At 41.9% G+C, this 15,938-nt stretch overlaps 1 protein-coding gene across 1 annotated transcript; it reads right to left on the reverse strand.

Annotated features, from left to right (window-relative positions):
- Nucleotides 1-3,796: 3,796 nt before the first annotated feature.
- inaa (internexin neuronal intermediate filament protein, alpha a) lies at nt 3,797-15,440 on the reverse strand. The gene is made up of 3 exons (XM_039734724.1): nt 14,283-15,440; nt 6,310-6,434; nt 3,797-4,457 (listed from the first exon to the last, which is right to left on the reverse strand). Exons 1-3 carry the CDS (start codon nt 15,339-15,341, stop codon nt 4,160-4,162), a joined length of 1,482 nt encoding a protein of 493 aa, XP_039590658.1. The 5' UTR covers nt 15,342-15,440; the 3' UTR covers nt 3,797-4,159.
- Between the last annotated feature and the right edge of the window lie 498 nt (nt 15,441-15,938).

Consider the following 15,938-nt stretch of genomic DNA (forward strand, 5'->3'; position numbering starts at 1 on the left):
AAGATGAATGGACAGGCACACAAAACCCGGGAAACCACTGGCCACGAAACTTGATCCTATTTGAGAGCTTACGATGTCTGGACCACGCAACTTGATCCTATTTGAGAGCTTACGATGTGACGGTAGCACAATGTACACGTTGGAGTGTGGGATACGTTGGCCACATAATAAGGTTTTGAATGTTTCTCACAGCAAGTAGCAGCACAGCCATTCGCCGTGACTGACAGAAAAAGAGCAGCGATATGGGCACATGGCATAGCTGACAGGAAAAGATCCGTGGCGACATCTGCCGATAGTGAAGTGTATTGCACAGGCCGACTGATCGTCTTCAGTGCGAACGCACGTCATACACTGTCAGCACAAAAGAAAGCCATACGCAACTCAAGAACTGGAGGTGCAGGCGACTAATCCGCAGGTAATTGGGCTTCAGGTTCTACTCACTGCAAGTGGCAGTGTGGCAATGCCATGTGACTGGCAAGAACCGTGGCGACACTGCCCAGGCTGACCAATCGTCTTCATTGTAAATGCAAGTCATACACTTCAGGTGCAAAAAAGACAGTCCTACACACAGTTAAGGCCTGACAAAGGATGGCGGAACCCTTGGCCGGACAACCTGGGATGGGATGTTTTACAGGAAGTACATGAAACGCTCCTCTTCGAGGATCGGCGGTCTGATAGAGAGCAGGAACTGTGTCTGACAAAAGCATTCACACGAATGAGAGGGCCGTGGGCGAGTATGGATGAGAAGAGGCCGTGACGTGAATAAATCTCATGGCCAAAGTCTCATCTCGCGAGACTTGAAGTTATCTCTTTGAAAAGAGTCTCCTTTTATAATAGAGATATACAGTAATAGAAGTCTGTACAGAATCGCAGATTGGTCGCTGTGTCTCCACGCTGCTACAAGGTGTGTGACGAGTGCCGGTCTGCCCCATGGCTGACTACTTCAGCAGTTTTATTGTCCACAATTTATTACTAACAGCAGCACTCCTGCGTATCAACAGCTAGAGGTTGTTATCATAAAGCGCACACACGCTGCGATTCGTTCTGCGATTCGTTCATTCTCCACTTTACTACTGGATCGCTCCTTCTATGTATTTTGGAATTCAAGGCTGCTATTTAAATGAAAGTTTCTATCAAAGCGCCTTACGATCAGATGTTCAGTTGCTGAACACCGTGAGGCCTGGCAGGTGAAGTGATGCCCTGAGGGTCACAGGGTGGTTTGACCCCATAATCTGGTGGTGCCCTAACCGGTGGGCTCTACTGCCTACTTGATGATGAAGACGTCAAAAGGAGCTCACAGCACTTGACCCGGAATGCGGCATTGATGTGCGCCCGTCAGCATTTACATTCATTTATTTGGCGGACGCCTTCATCCAAAGTGACTTAAAACATTTTTCTTTTTTCCCAAATGGGGGCACAGGCAGGTGAAGTGACTTGCTCGGGGGTCACAGGTCACTGGTATAATTAGTGATTGTCAATCTTTATGTGTAATCTTTCAAATAGCAAACATCCCCTAATAGACCTTTTAAGGTAAAGTAAGATCTGTTGAAAATGGAGCACTGGTGGTTCTGTAAAGTCAGTGGTGGAAATTGACTTTAGCCAGTCGTCCCCACCACTGTGTTTATTATGACAGTGAAGTGTAACACAAAATTAACACACAATGGCTTTTGGTCAGTCTGAGACCAGTTATAAATGTTAAGAGTGCCGTTCCCAATGTGGTGTGCCATCACTTTAACTTGTGATGACTGACCACCTTGTGCTCGGAAACGTTTCTGTGTTCACCTAATGCTTGAGTACCATAAACACTGGTGATAACTCCACTGAGTCAGCTGATGGAACCTTTTGAATGGATGAAGGACCTCTGGCCATTGACGACATACAGACTGGTCGCTCCATGACTGAGAACTGGAATGTCTCGTTGAATACCAAACTCTAACTTCACGTTCATTTTCACTGAATTGCAGAAAGATGGAAGGTTCTGACAAAACCCCGATGTTACTTTGGGTGCATCAGAAATGTGCAGTCATTACGGTGTGACGGGAAACCCCCTAGAGGTAAGACGGGAGTCGTTTTATTCAGCGGTGCTGCTGATGTAGACCTATCTATCGACACAGTTGCTCAATTAACACCGTATATAACATGAAGTGGGTCCTCTGATGGCTCAGTGTGTGTATGAATGGCCTGAGTTCTCGCCAAGTCCCTGAACCTTTAGGCGGCTTAGCACCCTAGTGGTGACTGAGTGTATTACAAGATTGTCAGAGTCGGTCACATTGAAATACGAGATGACTTACAGTACAGTCTGGATAAACACATCCACTAACTTAATGTTACTTTTGATTTAAAAGACTTTGGCAGTTTAAAACTAAAGGCTTGTTTTTCACAGGGCCTACCAGGGCAGCCGTTCCCGTTTGTTATGTAAAAACCTCCAGAGGCGGAGCTGTTAAAATCTATGACTTCCCACCATCAACGTAACTGTCATGCTGTTTCTTACATCAATGCAGAGTGCTGGCACCTGCAGTCTTTACCTGACAATAAAGGCTCGGGTGCTTGGTGTCAAGATGCTGTATTCGGCTGGTATTGCTAAAGAACATGAAGTTAATGAAGGCTGCAGATCGGAGGATTTGACTTTGAGAGAGGCTTGTGGACAGATGTGTGGCAGTGAGGAGCGCGAGCGAGCGAGCAGGGAAAATGAGCTTCTCCAACGCGCTCAGAACTCCAGCATACACTTTAGAAAAATGACAAAGACGTCCCAATGTGAAGGGATGGATTACATTGAGAAATCTAGTCAAAGGAGCCACACTGAGTCACCATGCAAACGTGAACATACAACATGCATCTAATGTTTGACTTTTGAGTCTGTGAGGAGAACCGTTAACTTGAGACATTAAAAGCAATCAGCAGTTTCAGAAAAGAGCACAAGTTCCTTAATACACCCAAGAGTGAGTGTGTGACATGGGAAAATGGTTGTGTCGAAGGAAGGGGAGTACAGTATGTGATGCCTCATTTAACAAAAAAACCTGTCCGGACCACTAATCTCAGTTTATGGCCTCTCAGCGATCACCACATAATAACAGAGGGCAAGATGATTAGTTTTTGTTGTGAGATCAAACCCACTCGTCTATCAGATGATCACATCCTTTTAACATCACCACCTTAACTGGTTCAACTCCCTTAAGCCATGAAATAGTGACCATTAGGGTATGTCTTGGAAAAGGCAAAACTGAAAAATGAGGCATTGCAAGTGAGTAGCAGAAGGGGCTTTTTGAATTTGCTTAAATGGCCGATTTATGTAAAGCAACGCAACCTCCTGTTGTGAATGTCTAGTGCTCATATGGCGCCACTCGACATCCCACCATATAGATAAGGATGTGCGGCACGAACTGAAGTGCACGGCAATGGAAAGGTCACTCCAGTAGGTATGGAATGTGCTGTGTGCGCGTGTCAGATAGATAATATCAATATCTATATCACTAATCACTCATCATCCGTTTATCTGTCTATCACTAATCACTCATCATCCGTTTATCTGTCTATCGATCCCAGGCTATAGACTGATAAGAAGTGACTAATGATAGATACACAGATAATAAGTGATTAGTGATAGATATGATCAATCATCCTATCTATTAGATGATTGATCGTATCTGTCTATCAATAGATACAGATAAACAGATGAGTGATTAGTGATTGATAGATCCTATTAGATGATTCATCGTATCTGTCTTATCTATATATCTATCTATGTCTATCTATTGATAGACAGATAGACAAGTGACTAATGATAAGACAGATAAACAGATAATATCTATCAATCACTAATCGCTCATTATCTGTCTATCTATTGATCAATCGATCCCAGGCTCCCTCTACAGGAAAAACAGGTTCAGGAAATGTATGGATGGACAGTATATATAATACAGAAGCCAATGACGTCTTTTGTCAAAGATTCCTGGGGGTTCTTTTAATTTCTTTAACCATATTTAGACTCTGACCTGCCTTCTGACCCATCAATCTGTTTATAGTGATATTGTGAGCGAATGAAGAAGTGCAATGATGAAGTGAAATGAAATGAACTTGCCCTTTAATACTACCTTCTGTGGGGAAAGACCCAAGTTTAAAAGCATTCTGTTCTGAAACTGCTCATTTCACCTTTGTAGAGTTAAGATTTCTGGCTGGTTGGATTTGCCACTTCTTGATTAGGTTTGTCCACCTTCTTTATGGACACGGTGATCTCTTCTTGACCTTGCTCAAAGGTCTCCCGTTGGATAGATGCCTTTGATGGCACCTTACTGGTCTCCTCTTCTTTCTCCTTCTTGCTGATGGTGACAGTGGATGACACTTTGGAAGAGCTGCTGTACACTCGAGTTGGGTAAGCGTAGGTCAAGCTCGGGCCAAGACCAGGAGTGTTTAGACTGACCCCAGTGCTAAAACGAGTCTCCTCTCCTTCTAGTAGTTTTCTAAATAAAAAGGAAACAGTTAATGATACATATGTTGGGAGTCATATGTTACATTTAAAATACTGATAAATCATTCAAATGACCCAAAAAGAATGATTCAAGAAGCAAACGCTAGTAACCTAGAATTAAGATTTTCACAAGACAAGTTTCACAGCCATTCTGCTGAACTTCTTTCCATTTGACCATCGATGTGAGACTAGGGGGGCTGCCATCATTTTAATGACACATTCTTAACACAAAAAAACTTCATAAACCATAAATACTTTTATCAAATCTTTAAAAGCTCTTACTAATTCTAATTGTACTGATCATAATGAAACAATAATCTACAGCCGTGGTTCTCAATGTCAGTCAGTCAGTGGCTGCTGGTTTTCATCCTACATTTGAGTCCTTTTTTAATTAAAGCCGTTTGTGTTTTCCATGTTTTGTTTGTTTCTTTTTTGTTGGGGTCTACACATTACAAAACTTAAACTGCAGTAGAGGTTTATATATATGTTCTAAAGAAATACTTTGTGTTGTTTGTCTTATTTTCTAAATGCTGCCCTCGTCCTCATTGTCGTGATTTTCCTTTTGCTCGTTCAGGTTTCTGGTTGTTTCATTTATTTGTTGATGAGCTCATTGGCAGGCAGGCCTGATGCTGAAGTAGCGGCAGCCGTTCAACATTCAGCGTCGTTGGTCAGGGTGTTTACACTCCTCATCATTAAGGTGGCAAACTTCACAGGAGCGACAGTAGAAAATGAAGCATAGAAAGCTATGAGAAAAACATTTGTAATTTAAGTCCATTTCTTACTAATAGAATAAGAAAGCAAAAAAGGGACCTGCTGCTTAAACAATGAGATCAATTGGGAATAAAATAACCTCAACCAGTAGCCACTGGGGGCCGACAAGGACTGAACTGCCTGAACGCGAGAACACCACGTCTACAGCGCTGCGCCTTTCATATCCACCGGTTCAACGCGGCTCCTCTCTTGTAGGGTGGCCATGTGGTGCATTACATATCTAGTAGCTACTGTATGTTATATACTGCAACTCTTCTAAATGGTGCCTTTAATATCTCTGTTTTTACTGCGTATAGTGTCTTACATATCCATTAATGTTATATACTGACATTCACATCAGTCTGGCTACACATTTAGTTTTATCATAATAGTGTCTTACATATTTATTCATATTATGCTATATGGCATCTATACAGTATATTCTATTGTGACTTTCATATCTGAATATCCAATGAGGATGTAAGTTATTTTGGCAGCATGGTGGCGCAGTGGGTAGCGCTGCTGCCTCGCAGTTAGGAGACCCGAGTTCGCTTCCCGGGTCCTCCCTGCGTGGAGTTTGCTTGTTCTCCTCATGTCTGCGTGGGTTTCCTCCCACAGTCCACAGACAAGCAGGTTAAGCGTATTGGCGATTCTAAGCTGGTGTGCGTTTGTGTGCCCCGTGGTGGGCTGGCGCCTTGCTTTGCTTGATTTGTTCCTGCCCTGTGCTGACTGGGATTGGCTCCAGCAGACCCCCGTGACCCTGTAGTTAGGTTATAGTGGGTTGGATAATAGATGGATGGATGGATTTAGTTATTTCTAATCACAAATATATTTCCTTTTTCAAAACACTGAACATGTCTACTGGCAGCAAATAACTATTATCCATTATTCCATGCTGCTTTATATTAGTTTTGTTTTTGAAATGTATTGGTGGACATTTACATGAACACATTTCACCTAACCCCTACCCTCCTTCATCAAACAAAATATGACAACTTGTCTAATAAATTTGAAATCTGAAAAGACTTCAGAATTATTCAAAGTCTGTAAATAATACAAGTCCATTGTCAGAGAAGAAGGTGAGCCCACTGTACCTGTAAGCAGCGATTTCAATGTCCAGAGCCATCTTGACATTAAGCAGGTCCTGGTATTCCCTCAAGTGGCGCGCCATCTCGCTCTTGGTTGTCCTCAACTCGTTCTCTAATTGGCCAATGGTATCCTTCAAAAAAAAAACACAGGGTTTCGGTTACGCTGCTGGCCATCCAAAGCCAAGTCTTACAAGACAGACAGACAGACACTTTATTAATCCCAAGGGGAAATTCAATCTGCGGAGAACCTTCAGCACACGGCTGGTCGTATTCCAGGGAGCGCCATCAGATTTTTTTCTGCTTCGAGTGTAACCTCTGGTTAAACAAGCGATTTTCTGTGATTGTATTACGTTCATTTTAAACAGAATATAGACATAAATTACGTATGTATTCATCCATCCATCCATCCATCCGTTCTGGTGTATCGTTAATATAATTTACCCTTCATTACCCACTTTAGTTACACACCTATCCTCATTCTATTTAGTTCTGTAATCCTGCTTACATAAAAGAATGAATGAGCTGCTGGGGCAAAAAAGGGTCTCTAAAAAAGGGTCTCTGTTAAATCCGATTTTATTATTCTATCCGTTTGCCACTTCTCCAGCATCCTGCAGGCTGTCCCCTTCACAAGGTGTGACTCGGAGGTGATTATTGGCCTTTCCGTTGCCCTTGTTCTCTGACACATGGACTATTATTGTAATGTTTGTCTTAAGAGTTACTTCTACCCACACTTTTTAAATGACAGATTGATTTCATTGATATTTTTGATGTGATTTCAAAGGCAGTCATTAAAAAAAAATTTTTTTAAAAAGACCTCAGCTACGTAGTCAAGACGTGTTTCCATATTAACCTCAAATTTATTTGGTGTACAACTGTAATGTATATTAAGTATGTTGAATGATTCATCTGCCATCTCACCGTTGCTGCCTGTGTGAAGCCGGAGTCCTAATAATACTTAATTACATTTCTATAGCGCTTTTCAAATCTACAGAATGCACGTTACAGGGGAGCCACTTCAGCATCCACCTGGATGATGTGATGGCAGCCATTCTTGTGCCAGTGCACTCGCCACACACGAGTTATTAGGGGTGAAAGGGTGAGATACTTGGCCAGGTGATGGTTAGGGGGGCAGAGTGACAAGGCTGTGGTTAGAAGTTTAGCAAAGACATTGGCAAACACGTTACTTTCAAAACTTCATCTTTTATGACCGCAGCGAGTCAGGACCTCTGTGTTGATGTCACTGAAGGTTGGCACCATTTTTTACAGCACAGTGTCCCCATCACACACACACACACACAACAGAGTAAGCGCCCCCTCTATTAGCACCAACACAAGTGTGTTTCCAGATGATCTCCCATCCAAGTGCTGGCCGGGCCCAAACATGCTCAGCTGCAGGTGAATGGCCTGCTCCAAAGTGCGCTGGTTTCTCCCGTCCTCATCATTGCATTGATTTTATTTTCATGTCCCAGACAATATCAATGGTCATTTAACTGTCAGTTCTGTGGTGGGCTGTTTTGTGATTGGGAGTGTGGGTGTTCAAATTAGTGGACCCCCCCATCCAGGATTTGTTCCTGTTTTTTGCCTGATGCTGCCGAGTTGGGCTCCAACCTCCTGTGGTCCTGAAATGGATTAATAAGCAAGTCTCTCTATGATACAGAAAAAGAAATCTTGGGATGAGAAGACTTTTTCAGAGAGAGAATTTCACGTCCCGTGAGATGTGCCAAGAGATGAATTGAAAACCTAGGGGGGTGGAAATAAAAGACAAAACAGTAGAAGAAGAAAAGAAAGAGCAGAAGACAACAAAGTAGAACGTCAAAAAGAGGTTCAAAAACGTTGGCGTGATACACATACTGAGCCTAAGTTAGAGATTATGAAAATAAAATTCTAAAGTCTCAAAAAACTGATAGTAAAGATCGCATTAGTGCTAACAAACTGAAAACATTACTCGGTGAAATAATGGAAGAGGAAAAAATATGGACATAGGTGATATGACAGAGCTACTACAAGTTTCATTTCAGTAAAACCACAATTCAGTCAGGTTTATATTTATGATCACGGAGAAGCGATGCAACATAGAATCGAAAGAGTTATGAGAAATTTTACAGCCAACAATGGATACAAATCCATACATCCAAAAGTATCTTTACACGAAATGTATCTGAAAAACACAAGTTTACTTGGATTTCTATCCAAAATATCACGCTTGCATGTAGAATGAACCAACATGTGACGAATTGTCTGTGATAACAGTTTTGAAAGACAGATAAACAGTTGACATTTGTGTTTATCCAAAAGCACAGCATGATTCATAGCAAGCTGCAGATCTGTGAAATGACTGGCACATGGGTTGGCAAGCAAAGCGAGCAGAGGGCAGAGCCTCCTAGTTTTAAATCTAATTTATGATGAGACAAAGAATGCTACAATTGTGCAGTATCCTTCAGTTGTTGTATTAATGTACTTTCTGAAACTAGTTCTAGACAGTCTTATCCATTTATCTTGAGAATCTGAAATTCCCATCCTGGGAGACATTACTGTCTTGTGTCCAGAGTACAGTGAAATTCTTATTTGATGTGTGCTGTCAGAATGTAACATGTCATCCTCTCCAGCATCACAGTCAGCGAGCAGAGCTACCTCACCTTGAAACTTCTGTCTTCCTTCTCTGAAACAACAACAGTGTGCAGCCAAGAAAATACTTTGAGGAAAAAGACTTGTGTATGTGACTAATTCAAAAGAAGAGTCAACAGGGCGATGAGAAGACATTTGGAGACTTCAGAGGTCAAGAGAAAAAAAAATCATGTCCAATTTTTTTGCAATCTAATTGACTGCCACAATGCCATTGATTTACATCAGAACAAAAATCAAATTATATACAAAATACTTAGGTTCCTTAAATTAGTATAAATAAGTTAAAATCTGACCATATCAAGTTATCTTTATTTTCAAAAATAAATCTGTTCAAGTTATTGGAGTATATGATTATGGCAATTAACATAAGACATATACTGTAGATAGATAAAGACACAATATAATAGATAGATAAAAGCACAATATAATAGATAGATAAAAAGATAGAAAGATAGATAAAGGCACAATATAATAGATAGATATTTAAAGGCACAATATAGATAAAGGCACAATATAAAGATAGATAGATAGAAAGGCACAATATAATAGATAGATAGATAAAGGCACAATATAATAGAGATAGATAGAAAGGCACAATATAATAGATAGATAAATAGAAAGGCACAATATAATAGATAGATAGATAGATAGATAGATAGATAGATAGATAGATAGATAGATAGATAGATAGATAGATAGATAGATAAAGGCACCAATATAATAGATAGATAGAGATAGATAGATAGATAGATAGATAGATAGATAGATAAAGGCACAATATAATAGAGATACTGTAGATAGAAAGGCAAAATATAATAGATAGATAAAGGCACTATATGATAGATAGCTAGATAGATGTGAAAGGAACTCTATAGAATAATGAATTGCATCATCTTTTACCCTGTAAAATATATAATTACAATTACTAAAATATTCTGCTTTTTCAACCATTATTTTCTGTCTTTGAAACCTGTCAAGAATCAAATTGATTTGCTGTCTTCAGGAAAGGTTCTCTGTGCTTTAGATCTGACCTGACCTGTGCATCTGTTTATTGACATGCATTTTTATTCAAACATCAATTATCAAAAGGTTACTCTGTGTGTCTCTCTCCCCCACGCAAATGTGTTAGATTTAATTTGCTTTCCTCATTTTCTCTTGCCTAAGTATAAAGGGTTCTATCGACCTAAAGCAGTGAGCTATTGATCCCATTCATAATGAATTGAGGTACATTTGATCAAAGTCTTCAACTAATTCAAGCTGTCAGCTTCGCTAAATGCATTTCCAACAACATATTTATGACAGACCAACCATAAGTGATAATAAAATGTGACACAAATTTTATGGCAACTTTAAAAAGCATTACAATTCCAATGAACTATTTGACTTCTGCAGTGCGGCTTGGCCCACTGAAAACAGAAAAATCAAATTATGAAAGCCTTTACCGTCTATTAAGGGTTTAGGCGCTCTGAGAGGATTAAAAGAGATTACTGTTTTCCAAATCAGACTCTTCTGAATGTACAGATTTAGAAAAGGGAGGAGAGTGTGAGGAGGAGGCGGAAGACAAAAAAGGCAGCAAGAGAAATGCAGCTCAACGTCACCTTCAATAAGGTTAAGCCTCTAATTTGTCTTTCACTTAATTTGGCTTGCGTGTGACGCTGGAACTGATTAAGGTCACAGAATAACCAAGGGCCATGCCCTAACAGGCCTAATCTCTCTGTCTCCTTGAGGGTTATGACCATTCAATCGTCTTTAGGCCTCCCGGTCCCCGCTGGAGGTAAACCTACCTACGGAAACTTCGCTTCAGCACCCTGGACAGCGTGCACGTAGAAACTTGGCATGACCAACATTCTTCAGAGCGATGCTAGAAAGGAAATTTTTTTGGGTCCAGAAATATCCTCGATTTATTTAGATGTGTAACATCTTCCGTTCATAACCGCGAACAGATGATCTTAGATAAGATGATGATAGATTTGTGAAATGCTAGTGGATTTCGGGATTGCGAAAGGACTCTTGCAGCCCATAATTACTCGGGCTCAGTTCAGGTTTTCTTGATCTGCCTGTATCTTGCTAAGTAGTTCACTAAACGTTAACTATTTCTATTTTGTCAGCGTAGTTTGAACCTTTTCAAAAACAAATTAATAATTCTCAGAATAAAATGTTTGTGTCAAGCAATGATTCTACGGGATACCACACAACCCAGAGAAACGCTTTTTAAAATCTTTTTTTTTTATGTGTAGCCATTGCTCAAACGGCAGTACCTGTCTTCCATATTGCACTCGCATTACTTTTCGGTAGTGTAAACTGTCCCGGGGTAAACATAAAATGACCCAATGTGCCACATCGGTCAATCAAAACACTTTACAAAATAATGCAGAAAACTCTTCCAAAAACTCGGGACAATAAAGCTTCTTAGACCAGGGTTCATATCATGGCACACTGTGCGCTTGATTAATCCACTGCAGGTGTAAAGTCCTCTCTGCCGGGTGATAAACAGGTGGAAACTCTGAAGTGGATAAAGCGCGTTGAACATAGCTGTGCCAAATCTCTTATAAATGAAGAACAAGCGTGCTCGAAGAAGAGGCAGACCTCACGGAAAGGGTTTGGCGTGTATCATATAAATCGATTTGAGGTGGATTTTAAACTGTTGATAGTCAAACACGTGTTAAATTCTGAATACAGAGTATCAGCGTCAATCATTATGCCCGTGGTTGCATTATAAAGTAGTATCTGAGCTACCGACAAATGTGATCTCAAGTGTGTATTAGTGATAAAGGTAACTCGAGCTTTACAAATAGAAAAATACTGTAACATTACTGCCGAAATAAAAAGGACATTCGTTTTAAAATGTCTGTTGATGGACTTGCTACGTACGCTTAAGTCCACCCTTCCATCAGTTTCCTACAAGGCAGGATAGGAGGGCCAGGGCCCGACAGCTACTCCAGTCGGCCCATCTGGACAGGATAGGACGGGTTGAGACAAACGCGCTCCCTCAAGCCAGGCTTATTTTGAGCAAAAATCGGAAGGACTGCACGTCTGAAATTTGCACGCTCTTAGGAAATTAGGATTTGGGAACGGCTAAAAGATTAATGTTTCTATCTAAATGAAACGTTGCTGTGAAAACTATACGTCAAGAAAATAAATGTTGGCGTGTTTTCGTTCAGAGGTATACAGCTATTTCAAATTGGAAATTTCCGCTTTATTGCCAGACTCAGTTGTATGGATTGATGTCAGAGCCGGTGCACCTATTAGGCAACATGGGCGGCCGCCTTGAGTGCAGTTTCAAGCAGTTAAGAGGGACGCGCTCCGGACCTTTCTGCCAAACCCCGCAAGTACCAGCTATGGACACCCTTGTGGCGTAGTCTTGACAACTAAAGGGCCACACTTTACACCAAATACCCCCTAATCGATACCTGCGGCTCCATATGGGCTTCGATCGTCACGTCACGGATTGAGGTTACACCATGGAGTGCATTACAATGGGAAACAAATCTCCAGGGTCCAAAAACTGTCCGCCTGGAGCTTCACGCACAAGCATCGACCTCAGGTCAATATCGACACGTCTTCAAAACGGTAATGAAAAATGTGAATTGGGATAAAAAAACATTCCGTGTTTTGAATAGGAATAAAATTCACCATGTTGTTCAGTCTTAGAAAAGTGGACAGACTGGCACCTAGTCGCAGAACCGCCGCCTTAATGTGCTTAAATGCTGCGTGTCTGCCCTCTTAACGGGTTTATTATAATAGAGCATACAAAACAAAACATTCGCTTTAAATATACAACGTGCATATGTGATCAGCTCCGGAGTCCTCGGCTGCTTGTTTGATGTCTGGAGTTTATATGACCTCCTTAGGTCGACGTGATATTTTCCCCCAAAGATGTGCAGCTCAGCATGACTGCCATTCCTTAACTGCGCGTGTGTACGTGCGGTGCACTCTTACAAGTGGCGGTTCTTTAAAAGCACTTTATGGTGAGCGTGGTTTCTCGTAGATCCATTACTTGACAAGTTTCATCTAGTAAAAGGTTTTTGCATCTTTTTTTATTTTTTGTTGTTGGCTTTAAAAATGTTTGTAATTTATAAAACAGAACTCTTTACTACCTAGCAGAACACTGACGGATCAAGAAAACTTGAACTTACCAGGTCTTATTATAGCCTATGCGGAAAGAGTCCTCTTCGAATCATAAACCCGTTGATATTTCACAAATCTGTTATTGTTACATCTGTTTATTTGTTCAACGTATTACTGATCTAAAAAGAATGAACTTTCATGTCGGTTTTTCTTTTGGCTTTCCTGAGGCATAGCTCCGAAGAAGCGCTTTGGCACCTTTAACGAGTGGGGATGAGCCCTTCGATAGACGGTCGTCTTTTTCAGAATTGCTTGCTGCTTTATGTCCAATGCTGCTGGGATTTGTTCTGTCGCACAAGTACTTTAGATTCCCAGCGTTTTAAAAATGTCTGTTAATACGAGCATGCTAATATAACTAGTGATTGTCGCTGCTACCTTAAAAACTCAAGTTTAAATTGCGGTTTGGTCCCGTCGAGGTGACTATATGTGAGGCGCCTGCGCAGTCTCCCTGTGTCTTTATGTTCTCCGGCTTTCTTTCGAGTATCTAACATGTAATTCAATGGCTCTTAAAACTTTTTTTGGTATCGAACAAATGTTGCCTTTTTTGTGACTCTGAGACCCAGAATCATTCCCGGTGCAATGATGGCGGGCGGTGGCGACACATCAAAAGACATTTGGCAAACGAACGTCCTTTCCCTTTGATTACATTTGTGAATCTCAACTCTGCGGCCGGAGATCTATAGTTTAAGGAACTATGTAAGCATTGAGCCAATGGCAACTAAATCACCCCGATGTGTACATGCACGCCGACGAGCTGGCATTCTGACATTTTTTGGTGCAGTCGACATTGGTCGGCCCGGCTCCGGAACCTTGTAACGGTAAACGCAACGTACAATTATAATAAAATTAGACAGAAATTCGTTTTTGTATAAACATTCACAGGATTTCATTTTTCATCACGCAGGTAGTGCCGTTTTAAACACCTGATGAATTTCTCAAAAATGTCAGTATTCCGACGCTGTGTTTTTATTGTGCTGCAGTGTCTTATAATGCAGGTTCCGCTAAACGTTTTAAGTTTAATCAGCAAATTGAACTACTATCGGTGTCCCCGCCTTTTAAATGAAGTATATGTGTTATTGAATTTAATGGGGGACATACAACCGGATTTTGACATTGGGTAAATATTAAACTACTAGGAAGCCCAAGCGCACGGCCGATGTTGCCCCTGACGTTAACAGGCATAAACCCCAAATTCTTTCCCTCACTCCGCAGATGCTCCCATTGCGTACCTGGAATCCGGCCATCTCGGCATGGTGCGTCTCCTCCATCTCCCTGATCTGCCTCTCCAGCGACTCGTTGGTCCCTCGGAGACTCTCGATCTCGATGTTCCTGGACTGCAGCTGCCTCCTGAACTCGTTGATCTCCTCTCTGCTTGCCCGGATCGCCTCGTTGCTCTTGGCCGCCTGCTCGCTCAAGTTGGCGAATTTCGATTTGTACCACTCTTCCGCCGATTGTAGGTTTTTGGCGGCCACCGATTCATACTGACCCCTGATCTCTTTCAAGGCGGAGGTGAGGTCTGGCTTGGACATCTCCACTTCCACGGACACCTGCGCCGCCTGGATCATGGCCATGAGCTCCGCCACCTCCTCTTCGTGGACTTTGCGCAGGAAACCGATCTCGTCGAGGAGGGATTCCACTTTCTTCTCCAGGTCCAGCCTGACCAGAGTCGCGTCATCCACATCCTTCTTATAAGCTTTCAGAGTTTGGTCCGCTTCCTCTCGTGCTCGGATTTCGTCCTCGTACTTCGCCTTGAGCCTTTGCAGGTCTTCCTCGATGCTATCCCTTTCGATGAGAATCTGCGATTTCTCTCCATTGATCTCCTCCAGTTGAGCCCTCAGCTCTCGGATCTCCCGCTGGTAAATTTCAGCGAGCCTGGATGGTTCAGTCTGCCTCTGCCGGAGGGCCAGTAGCTCCGTCTCCAGGACTTTGTTTTGCTGTTCAAGGCTGTGAACCTTCTCGATGAACATAGCGAAACGGTCATTGAGCCCCTGGAGCTGCTCTTTCTCGTTGGTACGAATGATTTTAAACTCATTATTAAGTACCGCGGTTTGGCTAAGGTCAAGGTTCCCGCCGGACACGGGAGAATAAGCTGGGCGTCCTGACGTCTTGTAGGAGCCCAGAGAAGAGGCGCTGCTCCTGGTCACCGACTGGCCCCTAAAGCCGCTGGAAGAGATGGAACTGCGAGACGAACCGGTGCCAATCCGCGAAGAAGTGGAGGAGTATCGCGGGGACTCCCCAAAAATCTTCCGGTAAGAAGAGGAGAGATAGAGATCCGATCCGTAGCTCATCCTGGCGACTTGGACAAAAGAAGCGCCCGCCTATGTGAACACGCCTTTTATTTATAGCGCCGGGCGCTCCAAACCGGCCGAGAAACAACTTTAGGTAGAAAGGCGTTGTGGTTTTGCCTGGTAGGTTGTTACATGCAAACAGCATTTTTAAATTGAGAGTGGCTTGGTTTTAGGAGTATTTAACAGTTGTATATATTTATCTCTAATTTTTTAATATTGAATTTGATGAAAGGGGTGGGGCTCGCTTTCGGCGCAGAGGTGTGCGGAGATGGAACTGTCCGTTTTGGTGCAGTGCTGATGTCAGCAGAGACGCTGCATATCGCTGTTTCATTAAATGCCGTGTCACCTTCTCAAAGAGGGGCTCCTCTTTATTCTGTAATAAACAGGGCAGGTGTATAGATACAGTAGATATAAATAAACAAATACAGTGACAAAGAAAAGGCATCTCAAAAGATATGTATTTGCATTAGTTTTTAGGGGGCTGAGGCAATGAATAATATATGGCGTTTGTCATATCGTAAGCAACCTTTATATTATTTAATTCTCTCTTTAAATAATAATTCCAACATTTAAATAACGAAAAAAAAATCTAACGAA

The sequence above is a fragment of the Polypterus senegalus genome, chromosome 1 (assembly GCF_016835505.1).
Source record: "Polypterus senegalus isolate Bchr_013 chromosome 1, ASM1683550v1, whole genome shotgun sequence".
NCBI lineage: Eukaryota > Metazoa > Chordata > Cladistia > Polypteriformes > Polypteridae > Polypterus > Polypterus senegalus.

Excerpts from the sequence above, each read along its gene's own strand:
- inaa (XM_039734724.1), bottom strand. The coding sequence starts at position 15,341 with ATGAGCTACGGATCGGATCTCTATCTCTCCTCTTCTTACCGGAAGATT. Across the intron at positions 6,435-14,282 it reads CCGAGATGGCCGGATTCCAG|GATACCATTGGCCAATTAGA; the intron begins GTACGCAATGGG and ends TTTTTTTTGAAG. Across the intron at positions 4,458-6,309 it reads ATTGAAATCGCTGCTTACAG|AAAACTACTAGAAGGAGAGG; the intron begins GTACAGTGGGCT and ends CTTTTTATTTAG.